Source organism: Cetorhinus maximus, chromosome 20 (assembly GCF_964194155.1).
Source record: "Cetorhinus maximus chromosome 20, sCetMax3.hap1.1, whole genome shotgun sequence".
NCBI classification, from domain to species: Eukaryota; Metazoa; Chordata; class Chondrichthyes; order Lamniformes; family Cetorhinidae; genus Cetorhinus; species Cetorhinus maximus.
In genome coordinates, this window is record NC_135898.1 from 57,697,235 (window position 1) to 57,718,353 (window position 21,119).

Sequence of the window (21,119 nt, forward strand, 5' to 3'; positions counted from 1 at the left end):
CTTGAATGGTGGATCAGACTCGAAGGGCCACTTACTCCAGCTCCTAACTCTTGTGTTCTTAATCTTCAGTCACCTATTTAGTCTGGGTGCGTTATTGATTCCTGTGTTCCGCTGCCAAGCATGATACTGTGGTAGATACTGTGAGCAATTTCCTGCTTTCCACTAAGTAGGGGAAAATAACATTTTGGCCATAATTGCTATCACTTAGCAATTTTTGTAATTGTTCAAATAATGTGCTTTTTCCAACAGTTGCTTGCAAACATGAAGAAATGGCAAACGGGGACAAACTAGCTGGTCCATCAAGGTGGCCTTACAGCATGATAGCTGGAAGGTCATGACTGTAAACTTGCTCTTCCCTCCCTGCCACATCTCCTTACCTGGGTAGCCCATATAATCTGATAGGAAAGGTTAAAAATCCAAGACCGATAATGGGGAATATACTGTGGAAAATTCCCCTTTGATCCTCTCAGGGAATTGAAACCATGCCAGGAGATCACGAGATCGTACTAACTTTTGCTATGATCTCTTGTCCTGTCATTTATCAGTCCAGCTCCTCCTTAGAAGAGCATATATACTTGTTCATCATATTCTCGCAGCTGCTGTTTCCTCATCTATAGGTAAACCATATAGAATATCCTGCACTGTATGTCTCCTACTGTTTTGGTAAGTAATTTGCAGGGTGCTTGAATCTATCTTTCCTCGCACATCATAACCTGATTTAATTTATACATGGAATTGTCTTTCTGAGCTTTTCCATGCCTTCATTAAAGTGTTTATTAAAAGGGCTCAAACTCTTGCAATTCCCTTGGCTTTTGCATAGAATATTATTCTGTAGGCCAAAATTTGATTGTGAAATTTAAGCAAGTATAGTGTAGCAAATTTCTCAGGATGCAGATTTAATAAGTCTCTTTCACAACCATGGGACATCCCAAAGCACTTTACAGCCAATAGATTATTTTTGAAGTACGGTGTTATGATCCGTATAGAGACTATTAACTTTTTAAAAGATACATCTCTCAGTGATAATAGAACTGAATGATAAGGTTTCACGTTTTAAACTTTCAATTAACATAGATCAGACATTACTTTAATGGGTAGTTAATACACCAAACTAAAGAAAAAGGTACTTGCGTATTAACTAATGAATGCAACCAAGGTGCATCTTATGAAACCCTTTTGCGGTGCATCACACTTCTGGCAGATATGTAGCATCACGGGAACAGTTCCGCAGTGACTCCCAGCTCTCTAGCAGGCTCACTTCACCCCATCACACAAGGTCAAAATTTCCAGTGCTCTTCGAAGATTGTTCCACTCAGTCCAAGTTTTCCAAATCGGATTTCTTTCCCCACCTTGGCGGTGGTCTGTTTCTTAAATCTCTAAGAGCCCCATCTGTTCTGTTCCCTTCCTTTTGAACAGAAAATGAACTCTCCCAAGCACCTTGCTTCTCCACAGTAGGATCACCTTTGATAATCCGTGCCTCAAAAAGCAGCTATCCTTTTTCTGAGACCATTGAAAAGGCATGAAGACTGTCACTTGGCGTCTCGACGGGTTCCTGTTTGCGTTTCTCTCCCCATGGCAACCAGATCAAATGGGCATGTTTCCAAATTGGGATGTTTATTGTGACCTCGCCACCCCCCTTTTCAGAACCTCCTGTTTCACCTTAAGTTAAAGAGGGCATTTTAAACATAACCATCTTGTAAAGTTCAGCATTCATGAGTCACGTAATGTAGTTGGATTGATGCACTATTTTTCTTTCTATCTAGCAATTTCAGCTCTTTTTTTTCAAATTTCAAGAAAAGCTATGGGACAAATTCCCAAAGCTTAATGCTGGTATAATTTTTATTTTTAAAAAAAAAAAATTTCTAATAGTATGTTTATTCATAAGTTATTAAAGTACTTTACAAAACATTTCAGCTTTAATATTACTTGAAGTGCAAAACAGATTAGTTTTTTTCAATACATGTGCCACTCTGAGGTGTCTCACCTTACTTAGAATTGCATATTATATTTCAATGTTCATTTCATGTCAAACATACAGCCCATGGGGTTTTAAATGGTTTCCAGCCCCTCTCATCTTGCCCCCTAAACCATGACCATCCACAGTACCTCCTCCCTCAATCACTACCCAAACTAAACCCTTCCTTTTGAGTTACCTGTTCAGCCCCTGTGTCCCATCACCTTCATTGCACTAACTCTCCGTTTGCTCTATTCCTTTGCTCAAGACTAGGTAATGAGAGTCTGCCTAATACTGCTTCACACCCCACCTCTTCTCCCTCCATTTGTACTATGATGGGAGGGCCTTATACCTAAAGGGGCCTTTCCCCCTTTTATAAGAAGAAATGCCAGTTTTTACATGAGGAAAATTGGCACATATCTGTTGTAGCTTTTGTTTTGTGTTCTGTATAGTTCAAACTATGTTAAGATGAGAGTGAGATACAGAGTGGGGTCAGAGAAAGGAGCATGCTTTTATCCGAATAGTCCAATTTTTAAAAAAAGAACATTACATTCTGAAACTATCTCATTATCTCAGCAGTGTTTTGTTAAGTTAGCGGTTTGCTTACATCTATGAGGCATATTGTAATTAGTAACCCCTTTTAGACAGTCTGAGGCAGGGAAGTATTTTTTCATTCTTTAGCTTTAAGCAAAACTCAAACATTACTGAATTTTCAAAGCAAATAAAACTTCTATGAGGGAAATAAATGGAGGGAGAAGAGGTGGGGTGTGAAGCAGTATTAGGCAGACTATCATTACCTAGCCTTGAGCAAAGGAATAGGGCAAATGGAGGGTTAATGCAGTGAAGGTGAAGGGATACAGGGGTTGAACAGGTAACTCAAAAGGAAGCGTTTAGTTTGGGTAGTGATTGAGGGAGGAGGTACTGTGGATGGTCATGGTTTAGGGAGCAAGATGGGAGCAAAACATGTAGGGAAAATTGAGTTACAGAATAAGAAGAGAGCCACTTCGCCCGCAACTTCCCTCCAGGTGCAGGCTGCAAGTATTAGTGGCTCCTTTCTCTGCCATACTATAAATCCCATCTACCACCTTCCCCCTGGAAGGAAGAGAAAGACAGAAGCAGAGGAACAAAAAGCATAACAGGAGTGCAAAAGAAGGAAGGGAATAAGTTAGAAGAAAAGAGAAGCAGTGAAACAGATAACATGAAGACAGCAAATGCTGAGAGAGACCATGTTCTGTGACATACTGTATGCAACCCCATAATTGATTTACTAGTTTACTTCTAACAAGTTTTTCATTCACATGCAGAGCGTTTGGTTTGAAAAAAACAGCTTTAAAGACAGTGGAGCATATTCAGCATAAGATTTAACGAATCCTTGTGAATACTTCTTCTTAATAGTGATGAAAGCAAGTATTGTAATGGCTTATTCTTTCTAAAGGTCCAGAACCAACTTTCTTTGGGAAACCCAAGTTTACCTGTATGCGGCTGCATTACAAGCACATTGGAACTAGTGGGTACTTTCATACACTCCGAGCTGTGACTCGAAACCCTGAGGAGGATGGGAAAGGTAAAGTTTTTCCTAAATCTGCTTCTGCCATCTCCGAAGGTTGCCATAATGTCTGATTTAATCCATTTACAGCGGGAGTGCTGCTATATGGGAGATGTTCTCTGATGGGGAAACAAGTCCAAATTTTTTATACATGATCCCTAATTTTACACCATCCTGTAAAAGATCCCACCTACCCCCAGTTGTTGTTCACACTCATTCTGACGAACTTGCCTAAATAGTGTCCCCTAACTTCACCCAGTCCAATCCTGAGGATTGGGGAGAGTGAAGAGAGAGAGAGACTGGCCCCAATGTCCCTGTGCCATATGGAGAAAAATTAACCACTATTCCTACCCCTATTTGCTATTGAAAAGCGTCCACACATGAACACAGGGTGAGGGTGAGAGTGCACTCTGCGTTAAACAGCTGTTGATACCATCCAGGTGTGGGTGCACAGACCAACAGTTAGGTAATCACTGGCACCTATAAATGTTTACAGACAGCATGGGGGTAAAAGATTTGAAAAAGTTTCTCAATGGAGTTTGCAACCTGTTGTAAGAACTTTACTGCTCCCCTAATGGCTCAGTAAGCTCATCTAGTTGCAGCTGAGTTCCATGGATCAAGAATATTGCTGGTTGCACTTCCATCTCCCCATCTGCCCACCACATCACCAAGCATGCTGTCAGCTGATCTCAACTGGGGCAATGGTAGAACTAACACAAACTAGCCTGCAAGCTCTTATGTTCAGCAGGTAAAGAGTGACCATGATCTCAGTCCAGCAATCTCTAATTATGATGTAGTAGGAAATTTACTTTGGTTATTATCCCCCTCACCCACTTGATGTGCATGTGAAAAACTTGGACAAGGCACTCATAGGCTGTGGAACCATCCCCTGAACAAGACATCAATCTTTTTGTGAAACAAGAAAAAGTTCTGATTTATCTCTTAAGATGATCTTGCAAGTAGTGCTGAAAGTGTTTTTAATTGGTTTGCAGACACTCTTCAATGCATTGCTGAGATGCTTCAACTTACAAAACAGAGTCTGGGACTAAATGTGTCAATTGTGGAGAAGAAATTAGAGAGGTGAGTTGGATTTGGGACAGCTTTAAGGCGGTAGCATAGTGGTATTGACACTGGACTGGTATTCCAGAGACCCAGGGTAATGCTGTGGGGAACCGGGTTCAAATCCCACCATGGCAGATGGTGAAATTTGAATTAAAAAAAAAAACCTGGAATCAAAAGTCTGATGATGACCATGAAACCATTGCCAATTGTTGTAAAAACCCATCTGGTTCACTAATATCCCTTAGGGAAGGAATTCTGCTGTCCTTACCTGATTTGGTCTACATGTGGTTGATTCTTAATGACCTGAGCAAGGGCAATTAGGGATGAGCATTAAATGCTGGGCTAGCCAGTGATGCCTGAACATGAACGAATAAAAAAAAAAATCCCTGTGCTTTTGGGTAGGAAGTTGATGCAAAGCAGGAAAATACACTCGCTTGAAACATTTGCATGTGGTAGTATTGATGTCCAATTCTGCTTTCAGAACAAAATGGGTTCTTTTAATAAAAGGAAGTTTATGGAAAGTGAGAGGATTCTTTCAGTTCTGCAGATGTATTTTAGAAAATTATCATTGTGCCAGTGATGGCTTTTCAACAGAAACTCTCTACTTTTAATTCAATTTCCCTGTCCTTTCCGTGTATCCTTTTATATTCTTCCTCTTCAATACTTAACCAATTCCCTTTTGAACAATGTTATTGTCATCTCAGTAGCCACTTGTGGTTAAAATTTATATTCCAATAACCCTGTTAGTGAGGCAAATGTCATTGTGACAATCCTGATTCCACTCGTTACTGATTTTTCAATTAGTAGAAGCAAACTTGCTATTTACCCACTCTAAACCTTATCAAAATTATGGAACCTTCTTTTAACGCCTCCGCATTCTCTGTTCTAATGTAAAGGGTCGTTACTATAATTTTCCATTTCTGATAGAATTTGAGTGAATATTTGCTGTTCCTTCACTGTGGGATAATGTAGTTCCTATATTGGAGTGGTGGTCAGAACCACATACAGAACTGCAAGGCTGGCACATATCACTTAATTGGTTTATTTTTAAAGCTCTGAAACCCATTTATGATTCTTTTTAACATTCATTCCCACTGTTGAAAGATCTAACCTTCATATGTGACTGCTCCACCGCTTTTACCATGTCAGGTATACTTCCTTTCACTCTTCTCCTTCCCAAACATACTTCACAGTTCTTTCACCTGAACAGCTGACCTGTTTCCTAATCTGTCATTGCTAGCAAATTTCAATATTATTCCTCCTTATCCAAATTATTTAGATAAATGGAAAACAAAAGTGGCTCCATTGCAGATCTGTGAGGCACACCTCAACCCAAATCTGATAAACATCGTTTTATCCCTGCTTTTTGCTTTGTTGTCTTAACATCTCTGTATTCATATGATTGCATTCTCTTTAATGTCATGTACCTTAATTTTCATTCGCCTCTTCTGTGGCACGTTATCAAGCACTTGTTTTTTGAAAAATCGTAGATACAGCAAGCGTCATGTGGTAACTTTCATTTCTATATGGCGCGTGTTCCCGATTCAGATCTGGTTTGCAGGTCATGGGTACAGTGGGTGGCACAAGTCTGGCACTTTTCCTTGTAAAGCAGAAATAGCAGATTGGTGTCCCTTGATGTGACCAGAATGTGGGGAAGTTGTACAAATGCATGTCATAGAATGGTGACTTGTGTGGTCAAAGCACCAACTATACAAAGCCTTTGGAAATCCAAAAGAGTGCCTACTTCACCACCATGACATCAAAATCAGCAGCAGCCACGAATTGTGATTGGTGGAGCAATGCCCTTCCCCTTCAGTGCAAATATGGCCTGCCCAGCAAAACCAACTAACGGTAGAACAAGATGCAGCAAAAGGTGGAAAACAAACAAAAGAAAAGTCATCAAAAACCTATTCCTCTCGCTTTTCTAAGGAAGCTCCTTCAGGCAAGTTCCCAGGGTAGTCCTGAATTCTGTTTCTATGGGTCACACTGTGGACAGAGCCTCATTGTGTACAATTGGATATAAATATTGACATAAGGCAGAATATGTCAGTAGTAAGGCCTACTTATTTACACTCAGTTGTCTGTTGGAGAAGAAAGTAGTCTGCAAATTGGTGGAGCGAGACTGCATGCTTGATTGTTCAACCTGCGCTTTCTGTTTATAAGGTTCCGTGACCACAACAGGGCCTTGCAAAATCACGGCCTAGATCTTTATTTGCAGCGGAGGTGAGAATATGTAGCTCATTTTATGGCTGGCAACAAGGTCCTCCAAGGTAGCACTCTCTAGTCTCTCAGGTCATGGACTTCAAGCCTCCAATTGAAGATTTGAGCACATAATCTAGGCTGATGCTTTAGTATAGTTCTGAGGAAATTTCGGTGAATTAACGAGAGGAAATCGGAGACATGTTTAAAACTAGCTCTCACTTGTTTTGAAGGTAAAAACTATTCCCCACAATAACTTGTTGATTATCCTCAATCAATCAAATATTTTAAAAGAAAAATTATAAAACCTACTTCTGACCAAACGTTTGGTCATCTGTCTCAGTATCTCTTTATGTGGCTCAAAGCTAGATTTTGTTAGCTCCTGTGAAGTGCCTTTGGAAGTTTTGAGTACATTAGCAAAAGCATTGCATAATGTAGGTTTTCAATGATGAAAGTTGCTGCTTTCTCCATTATTCCTGGTCTGGTTTTTGACAGGAGAGATTTTTGTGGGCTGAAGAATTGGTGTAAAAAATTTAATTATGCAGCCTAATGGTTTTCAATCAAACCAGTAGTTTGAATTGTTTAGTGGGGACTGAGGAAGATGCAGAATGGCACTTGCTGCCTGCTACTTGTCACATAATGCTATTGCTTATGATGTTCAGCTTTGTCTGTTTTTTTTCCCCCCAGAATCCAGGGGAGAATTGTGGATTTGTAATGAAGCACTTTTTCTCCTCCTGGAGTCTTGAAATAGAAACACCTCAGCAGAGACTTGCAGACTAAAAATTTGCTGATCTTCTCCTGGATTATGTCCACATTCAAGATGATCTGCGAGATAAATACGGGCTCAAAAAGCTAATTGATCTTTAGTGCATCTCTCCTGAAGGACCCTTGCTGTTCCCAAACCCCAATGTGGCATTCAACTCTTCCAATAATCTTTGGGTTTTCACCTTGACAGCTTTTCTTGAAAGCCTGTTCCAGGTATTAAGCATTATCTCTCAACTTCTTGATATCAGTCCTCTATTTGAACCTATATTTCCTTGTCCTGTGTTCTCAATTCATTCTAAAAGCATTGTTTGGACCTAATGTGCACCCCTGAGAGGTACTCCGCTGCAAACGTTCCAGCTGCAGTTATTGTACCTAGCAACAGGAAAAAAAAATAGTGACTGGGAAGCTATAACTACCTGCTGAAACATGCTTGAGATAACAGATGTAAAAGCAGCTTTGAAAAATGGTTTCAGTTTTATTAGAAATTGCTCTGATAAATAGAGAGAAAATCCTTCATTTTTATGGGTTTTATTTTTACATGGTTTTTTTTTAAGCTTAAACTGGCATAAATCAAGCAGAATTCAGCGTGAACAATCAGCTAGAGGAAAGCCGGGAACATACACTTGAAGTCGCTCTTTTTTCTTTCATGATATGAATTGTAAAGTTTAAACCATCAATTATGCACTCTGAAGCATACTCTGATGGTACAAAGAATCTTCTGTAACTGATAACTACTTTCAAGTGATATTGGTGTATATTGAAAATCTTGTATGTATTCCAAAGACATTAAACTGCTGTATTTTTTATTCATTCATTGATGGGATGTGGGCATTGCTGGCAAGGGCAGCATTTATTGCCCATCCCTAATTGCCCTCGAAGGCGGTGGTGAGTTGCCTTCTTGAACCGCTGCAGCCCCTGTGGTGTAGGTGCACCCACAGTGCTGTTGGAGAGGGAGTTCCAGGATTTTGACCCAGCAACGTTGAAGGAACGGTGATATATTTCCAAGTCAGGGTGGTGAGTGGCTTAGAGGGGAACTTCCAGGTGGTTGTGTTCCCATATATCTGCTGCTCTTGCCCTTCTAGATGGTAGTGGTCGTGGGTTTGTAAGGTGCTATCTAATGAGACTTGGTGAGTTCCTGCAGTGCATCTTGTAGATGGCACACCCTGCTGCCACTGTTTGTTTGGTGGTGGAGGGAGTGACTATTTCTGGATGGGGTGCCAATCAAGCGGGCTGCTTTGTCTTGGATGGTGTCAAGCTTCTTGAGTGTTGTGGGAGCTGCACTCATCCATGCAAGTGGAGAGTATTCCATCACACTCCTGACTTCCACCTTGTAGATGGTGGACAGGCTTTGGGGAGTCAGGAGGGGGGTTACACGCTGGAGGATTCATAGTCTCTGACCCAGGGATCAGTGACTGGTTTTTAACATCAATAGTATAATTTTAATAATTTTTAATGGATTGCTCTCGGTTGATCTCGAAGAAATCCACCCACCAAGATGTAGTGAGTTACGTGTACTTTTCACCTCCACTGATATTCATTTTATTCTGGCGCCAACCTTTCAGGCACCCAGCCTCAAGTGATGTTATCAAACCGACCAAGTAGCCAGCCATCATGAAACATTCTCTCAGCATACCAGGAAGTGTAATGCATTCAATATCCTTCACTTTTTCGATCATTTTACAGAGTGGAATAAAGATTAGGAATAAGGTTGAAAAATAATTTATTTAAAATCCATGCAATTTTTATCATAATGGAGAAAGCTGTCATTCCACAAATATAAAATGAGTTTTGCAGGACCAAGTGGCTGTTCAGTAATTATCATTTAGTACGTCGTTTGAAATCTCCATTGCACCTCCTTCAGCATGGCGCAACTTTTTCAGGGTTTTTAAATTGCGATGGGACACATGGAAGATCGCATCAATTCGTGATTTTCTAAAGACTCCCATCTGCACGGACTTCAATGCACCCTGTGGAGGAGTGGTGAATTACCACTGGCAGCTTCTGGATTTCCGAGTTTAACTGTGCATATGCAGACAACTGAAGTTGGTGTCAGTTTCACAGTTGTAATGAGGGCGAATGCTTTCAGTTTCATCGATTACAATCTCCACAATCCGGGCTGTTTTTTTTTCTTTTTAGTTCAGATTCTTCTTGAAGCTTTTTGCTTGGAACATGATTTAGATGCCCACAAACAAGTATTTATGCGCCATGTTTCTCAACCATTTTCTAATCTACCAACGATTGAAAAATTAGCTGTCGAAATTCCACACCTGTCAGACAAAATTTGTAAAAATGTTTTCAGAGTGAGGTAGTAGTGTTATAAGCTGGATAGAAATGTGTGGTGGATGCTTTTCTGGTTCATTAAAGTAGATTTTTAGTTGTGAAGTGAGTGCAGACCTGGCAGCAATAATGATATTGTCTCTGATTTAGTAATGGTTACTTGGAGTTTCAAAATTCAAATTTCAGGAAGTTTTTTATTTTTGGAATAATGAATAAGAAGTTGCCATTTGGGCTACTAAGCTTGATCCTTCCAAAAGACTGTACGGTTAATGGTCTAGACGCTGACGAAATGAACTACTTTGCAGCCCACCAAGGCAATGGAGCTGAAACTGTAGGATAGCAATCTAATACAATTGTGTTACTCAAACCTGAATGGTTTAATCCCAAAAGTAGCAATTATATGCCATTGTGTTTATGTTCTTTTAATCTTTTTCACAGCATTAAATCGTGGTAATTGGGCTACTATTTTAGGAGTGGAGGAGGGTTCATTTTATACAGTGGAATCATATTCTGTTCATTTTGTAGGTCCAGTTTTCTAGTTCTGCAATTACAGATAATTGCCAATATAAATAAGTTACCTTTTATCTGTCTGAAATGCTTAAACCCTCGATATGCCTTTCTTTAATGATGGAAGCCTCACTCATAACGGTCTATCCTCATAATTTATATTATTTGAGTTCTACAAACCACCTTGTTGCCTATTTTTCTTTCTTCATTCACTGGATGTGGAAGCCAGCATTTATCCTTGATTCTCCTTGAGGTGGGGGTGAGCTGCTGCCTTAAATTGCTGCCGGTATGGACAGTTAGGGAGTTCCAAGATTTTGACCCAGTGACTAAGGAAGATTTCTGGATCAGGGTGATGTGTAACTCTGAGAGGAACTTGGTGTTCCCATGTGCCTTCTATGTGTAAGGAATGGGTTTGGAAGGTACTGTCAAGCCGTGGCAAGTTGCTGCAAGCATCTTGTGGATGGTACACAGCCAAGGTGTGCTGGTGGTTTGAGCTAGTAGATGGGGTGCTGATGAGGTGGGTGTTTTGGAGAAAAGATACAAGAGCTGAAAATGGTTGGGTCAAGGACACTGCCTAAGGAACCCCTCCAGCAATACTCTGTGGCTGAGATAATTGGCTTCCAACAACCACAGCCATCTTACTTTTGTGCCAGGTATGAATCCAAGCATTCGAGAATTTCCCCCCTGACTTCCATTGACTCCAGTTTTGCAAGGGCTCTTTGATGTCAAAGGCAGTCACTCTCACCTTACCTTTAGAATTCAACTCTTTTATCAATGTTTAGACCAAGGCTGTAATGAGGTTAGGAGTCTAGTGCCCCTGGCAGAACCCAAACTGAGCATCGGTAAGCAAGTTATTACGGAGTAAGTGGCGCTTGATAGCACTGCTGACGACACCCTCCATCACTTTGCTGCTTAAGAATAGACTGGTGGGCACTAATTGGTCAAATTGAATTTGTCCTGCTTTTTGTGGGCATCACATACCTGGGCAATTTTGTTGGCTAGGTTCCAGTGTTGTAGCTGCACTGGAACAGCTTGGTTAGGGGTGCTGCTAGTTCTGGAGCACAAGTGTTCGGCACTATAGCTGAGATATTGTTGGTGCCAGTAGCCTTTTGCTGGGTGCAGAGCTTTCAGGTGTTTGGTTATCATGTGGAGTGAATCAGATTGGCTGAAGACTCTTTTTCATGGCGCTGGGGACCTAAGGAGGATGTGCTGATGTGTTTCATCCACTTGCCACTTCTGACTAAAAATGTTTGCGAACACTCCCCCATTTTCTTTTGCACTCATGCAGGACTTCGCCATCATTGTGGCTGGAGATGTTATTGAACAGCTTCCTCCTCTGGTTAAGTGTTTAATTGACAACCAAAATTCATGACTGGATATGGCAGAACTGTGGAACTATGAAATCTGAAATCTCCAATGTATTTGTTGTGTTTTGAAGTAAGATGTACAAAATTTCACTTGACAGAAGATTTCTGATTTTACAGGTTCCAGAGACACTTTCCATTAATCCTCATTCAAAATCCCTTGGCCCGTTGTTACCTGTAATTACTGTGCAATTGCCCGCATTAAATGTTATCCAAGTTTAGTGTCTTTTAAAGCTTGGGTTTCCAGCTCATGAGCTATTTTCACAAGTTTGTTCAGCTCAATTCTAAAAGGAAAACTCTGCATCACATCTGACCTGATCAGTCTCTCTCAAGCACAGGTCCACGTGAGTGAAGTGTGTGAGCTATTGAAGGGAAATGTTCGCCTCTGGATTGGAGAATAGGATGGGATCAAGTCATCTAGCCATCAAACCTGAAGGAGACAAAAGCAACTGCCTTTCCCAGTGGAAGTGTACCTGGTTGACAAGTGCTTCCTGCTTCCAACAGGGCTGTTTTTCCATCTATTTGGAACCTTTAGGGCCCTTGTTTCTCATCCACCTCTCATTCATTAATTAAACATTTTGACATGATGGACAGTCATCAATTTTCACAATTCTAATGTAGGCAGTGTTGTGACAGGGATGACATTTCATGTTCTCCATTTGCCAGGTTCCTCTTGAGTGGTTGGGTTGTTGCCAATTGCCGAATTGTCAAGAAGAAACGTGTTTCCATGTTTACTAACGCCCCAGAAAAACTTATTTTTTAAAACAATCTTGCTTGATTGATACTGCATTGTTGAAGGGCTCCAAGAAACAAACTGGATTACGTGTTGGGCATGGTGTTTAAATACAATTATACCTAACTTGAAAACAATTGAGTTAAACACAATCCACTCAAGTTGCAGGGAAACTGGTCTAACCCACTGCTGCAAAAGCTTGGACGCTAGGGATGTAAAAGCATTTAGCCAATTTATTTTTGGTTTGCTGGGTTTCCCTTGGTTTAAAGCAGCAAATATGCAGTAATTTTTCTGAATAACATTTTTAAACTGTCAAAGGAAATGACTGAATCCTACATTGTTTTTGCAGGAAGCACAGTAAACCACATGAAGACATCCTTGGTATCCGATCCAAAAGTCAGGCTTCAAGCAGTACAAGCCTAACCCAAGGCAAGAATTTCCTTATGAACAAGTTTTCCTCCCTTAATCAAAAAGTCAAACAAACTAAATCCAATGTGAGCATCGGCAGCCTTCGCAAGCTTGGCAACTTCTCAAAGCCTGAGATGAAGGTCAATTTCTTGAGACCAAACCTGCGGGTGAATCTGTGGAAGTCGGACAGTAGCTTGGGGAGCTCTGATTCACCAGTAGTGATCTCCAAGGATGATACCGATTCAGACATAGAGATCGCTTCTGACTCAGACTCTTTTGAATCTGACGGTTTCCTCTCCAATTCTAAGTCAGATGATGATTGCCAGCTGACAGACTCTGAAGATGTCAGGCAGTGTGACTATGTTCTGCCTAGTTGTGGTATTGTTGCAACAGGTCCTCGGCCACGGTTAGGAAGTCGATCGCAATCTATTAGCAGTTCAGATTTTAGTATTCCGAGTAATCCTTCAGAAATCCACATAGCTCAATGTAATCCTGAACAAGTGAGTAAAGTCATGATTGATGTCCAGCTTTCTGGCAAAGCACCAAATGCTGATGAGGGTATATTGGTTGATTTCAACACTCCCACTGATGTTTATTGTCAACAGTTTGTAGAAGATGCACAGCACAAAGTTCCAGACGTTCCTGTCGTAGACCATGCATTCCATCACCAGCAACGTGAACAAAGCAATATCATCTTGGGCACCAAGTCTAAATCTGAACCAGAGGTAATGGAACCACTTTTATCAAGACCCTCTAAGCTGGACGTGCCCTCAGCTACCTCAAATCCACCTTTTCTTTCAGTTGAAGCACCATGTCCTGCTGTATCACCAGATAACAGTTCAGCCTGTATATCCAATCCACCCGATGTGGAGACTGGTTTACAAGCAACTCCTTCCCCAGCAGATGATGCAGGGAGCAGGGCTGTTTCGCCATTTGCTAAGATCCGAAGCTCTATGGTCCAGGTAGCGAGCATGACCCAGGCAGGACTGATTCAGGGGGTAAACTTCGCAGTGGGAAAAGTTCAGCGAACTCCCGATAGTGTAAATGAAGGTCAGCATCCCCAGCTGAAAGACATGTTTACACAGTGCCGGACTAGGATAATTCAAATTTAGCCACTGGTGGGTCCTTTCAAACCTTGATTAAATTTAATACTTTATAAAGTTATGGCCCAAGACAAGATGCCCTTTTAAAATGTATCTGCATACAAAACTGCAATCTTTAACTTGGCATTTGAAGTTTTCTGATGGTCATTGTTAGATGTGAATCTGGGTAATCCTGGATCTTTTCTTTAAGCTACTGCAGCACTAACTACTGAACAGGCCAATGTGCAATATTAATTGTGGTAGTACATATTAGGCTAGGGGTATTGTAATCCCAGTTAATTGTAATGGGCTCAAACCCTGCCCTGTTCCAGATGGCTTTACCCACTATAACTTGAGGGAATTGTATGCTACATGTAACTTAAACATGTCATGCCACACAACTTAAGAACTGTCACTTAGTTTGTGTTGCACTGAATTGTATTAGTGGGATAGTGAGTTGTATTTTGGTCTAGTTTGTCTTCTCTGCCATACAGGGAAATTGCCACCAAGGGAAATTATGATTCAACCTGAACAAAGCACTCCGTAGAAATGTTTTTAAATTTATTTTGATTGCTTCTCAGTTTTTAATGTAACATCATGCCTTTGCAGCTTAAGTTTAGTTGAAGGGACTTGAATACCTTGTGCTAATTTCACTATTAAAGTATTACATCAATGTGTAAACTATTAAGAAAAGGAGTATTATTTCCCTCATCATGTCTCATTACCAAAGAGACAAGATCCTAATGAAAATTACCTGTAGCTAAGTGAAGGGGCCTGGGAGCAAGCTTGACTTAAATCTGATGTAGCATTAGTAGGATCCTATAGCTAGTGCCTGTTTTTTCATAAATGTACTGTAGCTAGACTGTAAACGTGATATCTAAAGCAGGTTCCTGAGTGTCTTAATTGTGGTCTTAAATGTCTCTATTGCAGAGGATTTCTAAGAAAATGAAACTGTCCATTCCTGTAATAAACTCCTGGTATTGTAACTTTTAAATGTTTTAATGTGTTTATTTATTTATGTTTTGTCACTGCAGTGTGGTTTCTTTGGAGTGTTTAAAAAATCCACATATGCTTCAAAGGTAGATATACTCCAGTGTATTTTGACATGAGGGATGTACATTATTTTAATAAAAAAAAATGTTAAAACAAAACACCTTTTAATTTTTGAGTGCAAGTGTTAAAGCCGAACTTCATATACATTTGTTTATATAGCAATTACTGCACATTTCAACAGCTAAGAGACTGACATTGGCTGAGGTCAATACAATATGCCTTAGTGCTGTTGAGTAGCAGCAATGAAGGAAAATATGGGATGTGTTGACTTTGAGAGATTTAGATGGAAATTATTGCAGTTTCCTCACTTTCCACTTGAAAGAATAGAATATTTAAAATAAAAACAAAATGCTAAAAATACTTTAACATTATCAGAATTGGTTTAAAGCAAGTCCAGAGAAAGGGAGGAGAGGATAGGACACGAGGGAAGGTCTGCGATATGGTGGAAGACATGAGAATAAATGGGCATGATGTTGCAAGGCAAAAGAAGGTGATTGTGGGACAAGTGGAAAAAGTTGGGAGGTGTGAGTGGGAAAACAATCATTGCTGTAATCAGCTGCTGTCCAAAACACAAAATGGGTCTGAGATTGATCTGAAAATAAACTCTAATGTTGAGTCTGTAAGGCTGTAACTTGCCTAACTGAAAGACAAGGTGTTGATCCTCCAGTTTAGGTTGAGCTTCAATGGGACACTGCAGGAGACCACAGACAGGGAGGTCAGAGTGGGGAGTTGAGCAGAGAATTAAAATGACAAGTGACTAGTAGCTGAGTCATGCCTGTGAACTGCAGGTGTTCTGAAAAGCAGTCATCTAATCTGCATCAATGACCTGTTTACACTCATTATCACGGAACAGCAGCATAATTGAGGTGACTGGGGCTCCTAATCCAGTGGCCTGGACTAATGCTCTGTGGCATCAATTCAATCCCACTGTAGCAGTTGGTGGAATTTAAATTTAATTAATTTGGAATAAAAAGCTAGTCCCAATAATGGTGACAATTAAACTACTGGCTTGTTATAAAAACCCCTCTGCTTCACTAATGCCATTTAGGGAAGGAAATCTGCTATCCTAACCTGGTCTGGCCTATATTTGACTCCAGACTCAGCAATGTGATAGACGTAACTGCCCCTTGACATGACCTAGCAAGCCACTCTGTTGTATCAACAGTTACAGAAGATAAAACCAGACCACCTGACATCAACCCCAGCATCAGTCATGACAAGGGCATACCCTGCCCAGTCAGCTCCTGAAGAAGTCACATGGACTCAAAACATTAACTCTGTTTTTCTCTTCACAGATACTGTTAGACCTGAGTTTTTCTAGCATTTTCTGTTTTTGTTTGTCACCTCTGAAGACTCCTTGTAGTGGGAGTGCTGCCCCACAGACTAGTTGAGCAACAACCTGACAGTCATACTCAAAAATTGGCAGTGTGTGAGATTTGGTATAATCAGAAATGGTGGCATAGTTGGAAGTGGCCTAAGAGTCCTCAACATGGTGTTTGTGCCCCATGAAGTCTCAAGTCCGGCTCAAGCAAACCGCCTGATTACCAACTACCACCTTCCTTAGATCTACTCCTCCACATTGAGCACCACTTGGAAGAAGCACTGTGTAGCTAAGGCACTGAATGTACTTCTGGTGGGGGACTTCAATGTTCATCACCAAGAATGGCTTGGTAGCACTAAGTGAGTTGGCCGAGTCCTGAAGGACATATCTGCCAAACTGGGGCTGCAGGAGGCGATGAGAGAAACCACCAACAGAGGGGAAAAACCCACTTGATCTTGCTCTCAACAACGCATTCCACAAATGAATCTAACCATGGCAGAGATTGTGTGTACTGCAGCTTATATCTCAGCTCCTGAATCCCCAAGGAAAAGGCATAAATCAGGCATGCAGTGGAATACTTTCCAGTTGCCTGAATGGGTGCAAATGTAGCAAAATGCTCAGGAAGCTCAACATGATCCAGGACAAATACAATCTATTTTATTGGTACCTCTGCCACCCTTGATGTGTATTCCTGGTACACTTCAACAAGATATGCATCACCAAGACAAACAGCATGAACATCATCTCCATTGCAACACTGACTAGCTTTCAAAAGTATATCATTAGCTATGAAGCATAAAATGCAAGTTCTTTTATTTTCTGTCACAAGGTCTCCACCATCTCATGGTAACTAGGATTGGGCAAAAATGGCAACCTTGCCAGTGAAGTCACCATAAGAATTAATTTAAAGTGACTGATGTTCCACGCATTTTCTTTTAACTGCCTTGAGCGTTTAGCAGTTCTGGGTCCTTCTTCCCTGCTTTGGACAATTGAGGTTTTATTTAATGCTTCCATCCTTAAATAGAGAATGCAATCTATGGTATTCAATCTACAACATTGGCACATAACATTACAACAATGCAATGCAAGATTTCACTTTTCTATGCACTGATAGGTGAGGGTAAATGTTTATTTACTTGGATTAGCTAACCACCCCTTGCAAAATGACTCCATATACATGCTTTCTTTCAGAAATTGGTGGATAATGAGCAAGTGTAGGAGTTATTTTATATAACATGGAGTTATTTTCCTCCAGAGTTCGATGTGCCAATACCTACTGTAGCACCAGCTAATTCAGCAAAGATCAAGCCTTGAAACCAGGATATTGACTTATGTCACTGGGCGATTTAGGCTCTTTTCAAATCTTTATAATTATCACCCAGAAAGAAAAGAATCAAACTTTAAAAAAGTAGCTTTTAATTTGTTTAAGAAAACAAACCAATTTACAGTAAATATCCCTGATATGATTATACAGAAATCTTCAAAGATCACATGGAAAGATCACTTACCTCACACAATTCTTTTTTGAAAATTTAGATTCATCCACCCTTTAAATTACAATTTATTTTCAAGAGAAACCTAGAACTACCAAAATTTTAATATGGCAAAGAATTTTATGTAAGAGTAGCTGTAAAATTTCAGTGGCAGCACAGTGTGTTTCTCTTAAGTCACTCTGCAAAGACAGCCCAACTAATCTCGGAGTTATAATGCAAAAGGCCATTAGTTTCTATACCAACTCTGATTATGAAATAATCGGCCATTAACTGAAGTGATCTAACCTCCAAACCAACCAAATCCAAAAGTCAGTATGTTTGAAGAGGAAACAAAGACTAATTGTATTCACCCATATTAGTTTGTTAAATGAAAACCTAGGGTCAAAAGAATTGAGGCAAAGCAGATCGAGTGCATTCATGAACTCCTGGGGCAAAGTCATTACAAAACTACTCAAACTCCAAATGATTCAATTTTAAAACACTTTCAAAGTTAGGAAAAATCCTCAATGTGCATCGCCTTTACCCCAAAAACTCTGCCATTCGGTGGCTGTAAGGCTTAAGGCTTTGTTTAAACTTCAATTAAAAGATCATGTCTTTCTAAATCTGTTTTGCACACCTTGGAATTAAGACATGGTTTCCATTGCTCGATGAAATTTGAGTTCATAACAAAAGGCATGTTATTTAAAAGGGCCAGGAAGGCATTACTGTAGTATGGTTAGCTTAAGTACATCACCAAGGAGAGTAGGAGTAGTTTGGGAAGGTTTAAGGCTTAAGGGATATTGTTGGGGCAGAAGAGGTGGCTGAGCTCTACAGCTAACTGCACTATAGCTGACAGTACTTAATGCCAAAACTCAAGTTTTCAAAGAAGGTTTCCATTTCCCAAAACCAACATATTTCATTTACAGGAATGCAAAATTGTAAAGTTAAAAATTCCATTCTTGGGAATTCTTCTGCCACGAGCTGGAAAATCTCCATATTTATAAATATTGAAATTTAGTGCCAGTCTGTTCTAAAGTAAGCACATTAAATATAGGACAGCTTCAGGGGTTGGTAAGTACTTCAGTTTGATAAGAAGGCAAAATTGTTCTTTTTGAACCCTTGTTCAAACTGGTTTGAAACCAGCAGTGATTGATTAGCTTGCCTTCCCCATGAGCTGTAAAGTCCAGATATTACAAATTTAAAGTTTGGGCAGTCTTCATTCAGTTCCTAGTTCAAGAGGACCACACTACTAAAGACTGCTCCAAATTTGCAATCTTGCATTGGTGAATAGGAGCTACTTAAGCAATAATGTCAGGACAAAGTACAAGGAAATTTAGTTTCAAATCAGGGTGTGCTCAATGCTGCCACTGGGTGGACAAAATGGAGAAATGTTTCACAGTCCTGTTACATCCTCCTTAACCTGAATTCCTGACAATTGGCATGCTGTAATTTTTTTTAAAGTTTAACCAGCCATCCAATAAGCAAGTAATATAGAGTGCTTAAGGTTCCCCAAGAGTGTTTTGCTCAGGTGCAGGTGGGCCTGATTTAGCACATAAACCAGTAACTACAGGCAGGTGGGGGAAAATTATACCATGGAATTGATCAACTGATCTGCTTGTCTGATAAAGCACTGCCATAATCCACCTACTCAGTTTAAAAGTGAAAACCAAGTGTGTTTATAAGACTAACTGAATTACAGGGTTGAGATGTTTAAAGCTGCTCCAAAGCTTTGCTCCGACAGGCCTCATTTGAACCAAATTATACAACTCAGCTTATTTTTATACAAGTCTACAAACTACTAAAGTAACTGTTCACTTGTTACCAGATGCACATATTCTACATAACTGAATAAGGTAAAAGCATGGACAAAGGAAAGGCCATTTCAGCCCATCGTGCCCACTCTTTCCACAGCCCATCTGCCCCATCAGGAATTCTATCCCACTTCATCAGATGTGCTAAATTGCACATTTGACTTACAATCAGTATAATCACTGGCAGATAACTTCACGAAATTTAAAAAAGTGAATCTTCAAATAGATGCAAAAAAAAATGCAGTTATGGTTTGAAGGCAGCTTGTACATAATTTAAATAGCCAGTAAGTCTGAGCGGCAATATCAAAGAGACCGCTTCAATATTAGAAGTTAACCCATCTTTGATTAAACAAAGTTGTCCACACTTAAAACTATGACATGTAAACAAACTGATTCACTGCTAGTTCCAATGTCAGTATACAAGATTAGATCTGGATGTGTAGACACCACTAGAAGTTCATCCCAAACCCACAATGAGACGAAGAGTTTCAAAAAGAAACAAAGAATGTAACAGCTGTTGAATTCTTCATATTTCACTTTTTTTAAAAAGCCATTTTTTTTTAAACAAGTACAATGTTATGCAAATGCAGTTTACAAAATTACAAAAATAGCTTGTATTTGAGAAATTGTGGTAATAGAGGAATGTAGAAGTATTTTCACAAATGGATGTATTTAACTAAAATGCAGTACAAGCAACACAGACATTAGAAATAAAGTAGTCAGAATTCAGATTTATAAGAAATTTCTGTAAGAAAATTTGATACAAATGATCTACAAAGAAGGAAAAAAATTGTTTTTCCTCAACCTGATGATAGATTTGGCAGGTGGGCTGAGAAGGAATGTTAGCTCTTCAAATTTACATAAAGCCCACTGACACACAAGTTCAATAAATTCTTGAGTTTTAAAGACAGTCCATCATTAAGGTTCGTTGCCATTTACATGGGTTTGTTGCTGTATCCTGCTTTTGCGAAGAACCTCCAATTGCTTTGCCCGCTGCCACCTCTCTCGTGATAAGGTCATGTGGCCAGCACTCAGAGACACCAATCTTTTAAAAGGCAAATTAAAATTAACTTTTAACAGTATAAAAGCACAAAATAGCTAACAGACAAAACATTTTTACATCTTGCAGAAACTTATGTACAACACAGTTTATTTAAACTCATTCACCAAACTCTTCCCTTCCTAACCAGGTTGTCAAATTACTTTTCAATTTGGCTATCTTATTAGGAAGAAACATGCAGTTTCTGGTGTGAATAGTTACTTAGCTAGCATAAACCAAAGTGCAAAATCAAATTACGGCCGCGAAATGCTATTGCCCCAAATATAAAAATGTGACTACTACAATATAAGGTCCACATCAGTCACTTAAATCATAAACCTGAGTTTATGATATCTGTTTTATTTAAAAAATGATAACTAATGTTTCCATTCTACAAACTTTACTATAAGCTACTCTGTCTTAAAGTAATATTATAATCAAAAGTAAAGCTCAGAGCAGATAAGACAACTTTTGTCAGACTTAAAAACAAAAAATGACGGAAACACTTATGTTAGAGCTACAATAT

General features: G+C 39.7%; 2 protein-coding genes across 5 annotated transcripts in view; one reads left to right on the forward strand and one right to left on the reverse strand.

The window, feature by feature from the left end:
- The window catches only part of inpp5f (inositol polyphosphate-5-phosphatase F), a 213,269-nt gene extending 198,221 nt beyond the window's left edge, over positions 1-15,048 (forward strand). Inside the window, exons 18-21 of one of the 3 annotated variants that reach the window (XM_078564765.1) lie at positions 3,390-3,518; positions 4,493-4,580; positions 12,757-13,540; positions 14,828-15,048. In XM_078564765.1, coding sequence (XP_078420891.1) covers positions 3,390-3,518; positions 4,493-4,580; positions 12,757-13,540; positions 14,828-14,890 — 1,064 coding nt within the window. In that variant the 3' untranslated portion in view covers positions 14,891-15,048. Of the gene's footprint in view, positions 1-3,389; positions 3,519-4,492; positions 4,581-12,756 lie in introns of all 3 variants that reach the window. The other 2 variants (XM_078564766.1, XM_078564764.1) reach the window with 2 other exon arrangements.
- Positions 15,049-20,071: 5,023 nt separating this feature from the next.
- Positions 20,072-21,119, reverse strand: part of mcmbp (minichromosome maintenance complex binding protein) — a 34,249-nt gene continuing 33,201 nt past the window's right edge. For both annotated transcript variants that reach the window (XM_078564768.1, XM_078564767.1), the window contains one exon: positions 20,072-20,599. In XM_078564768.1, the coding sequence (XP_078420894.1) occupies positions 20,473-20,599 (127 nt within the window). In that variant the 3' untranslated portion in view covers positions 20,072-20,472. The remainder of the gene's footprint in view (positions 20,600-21,119) is intronic.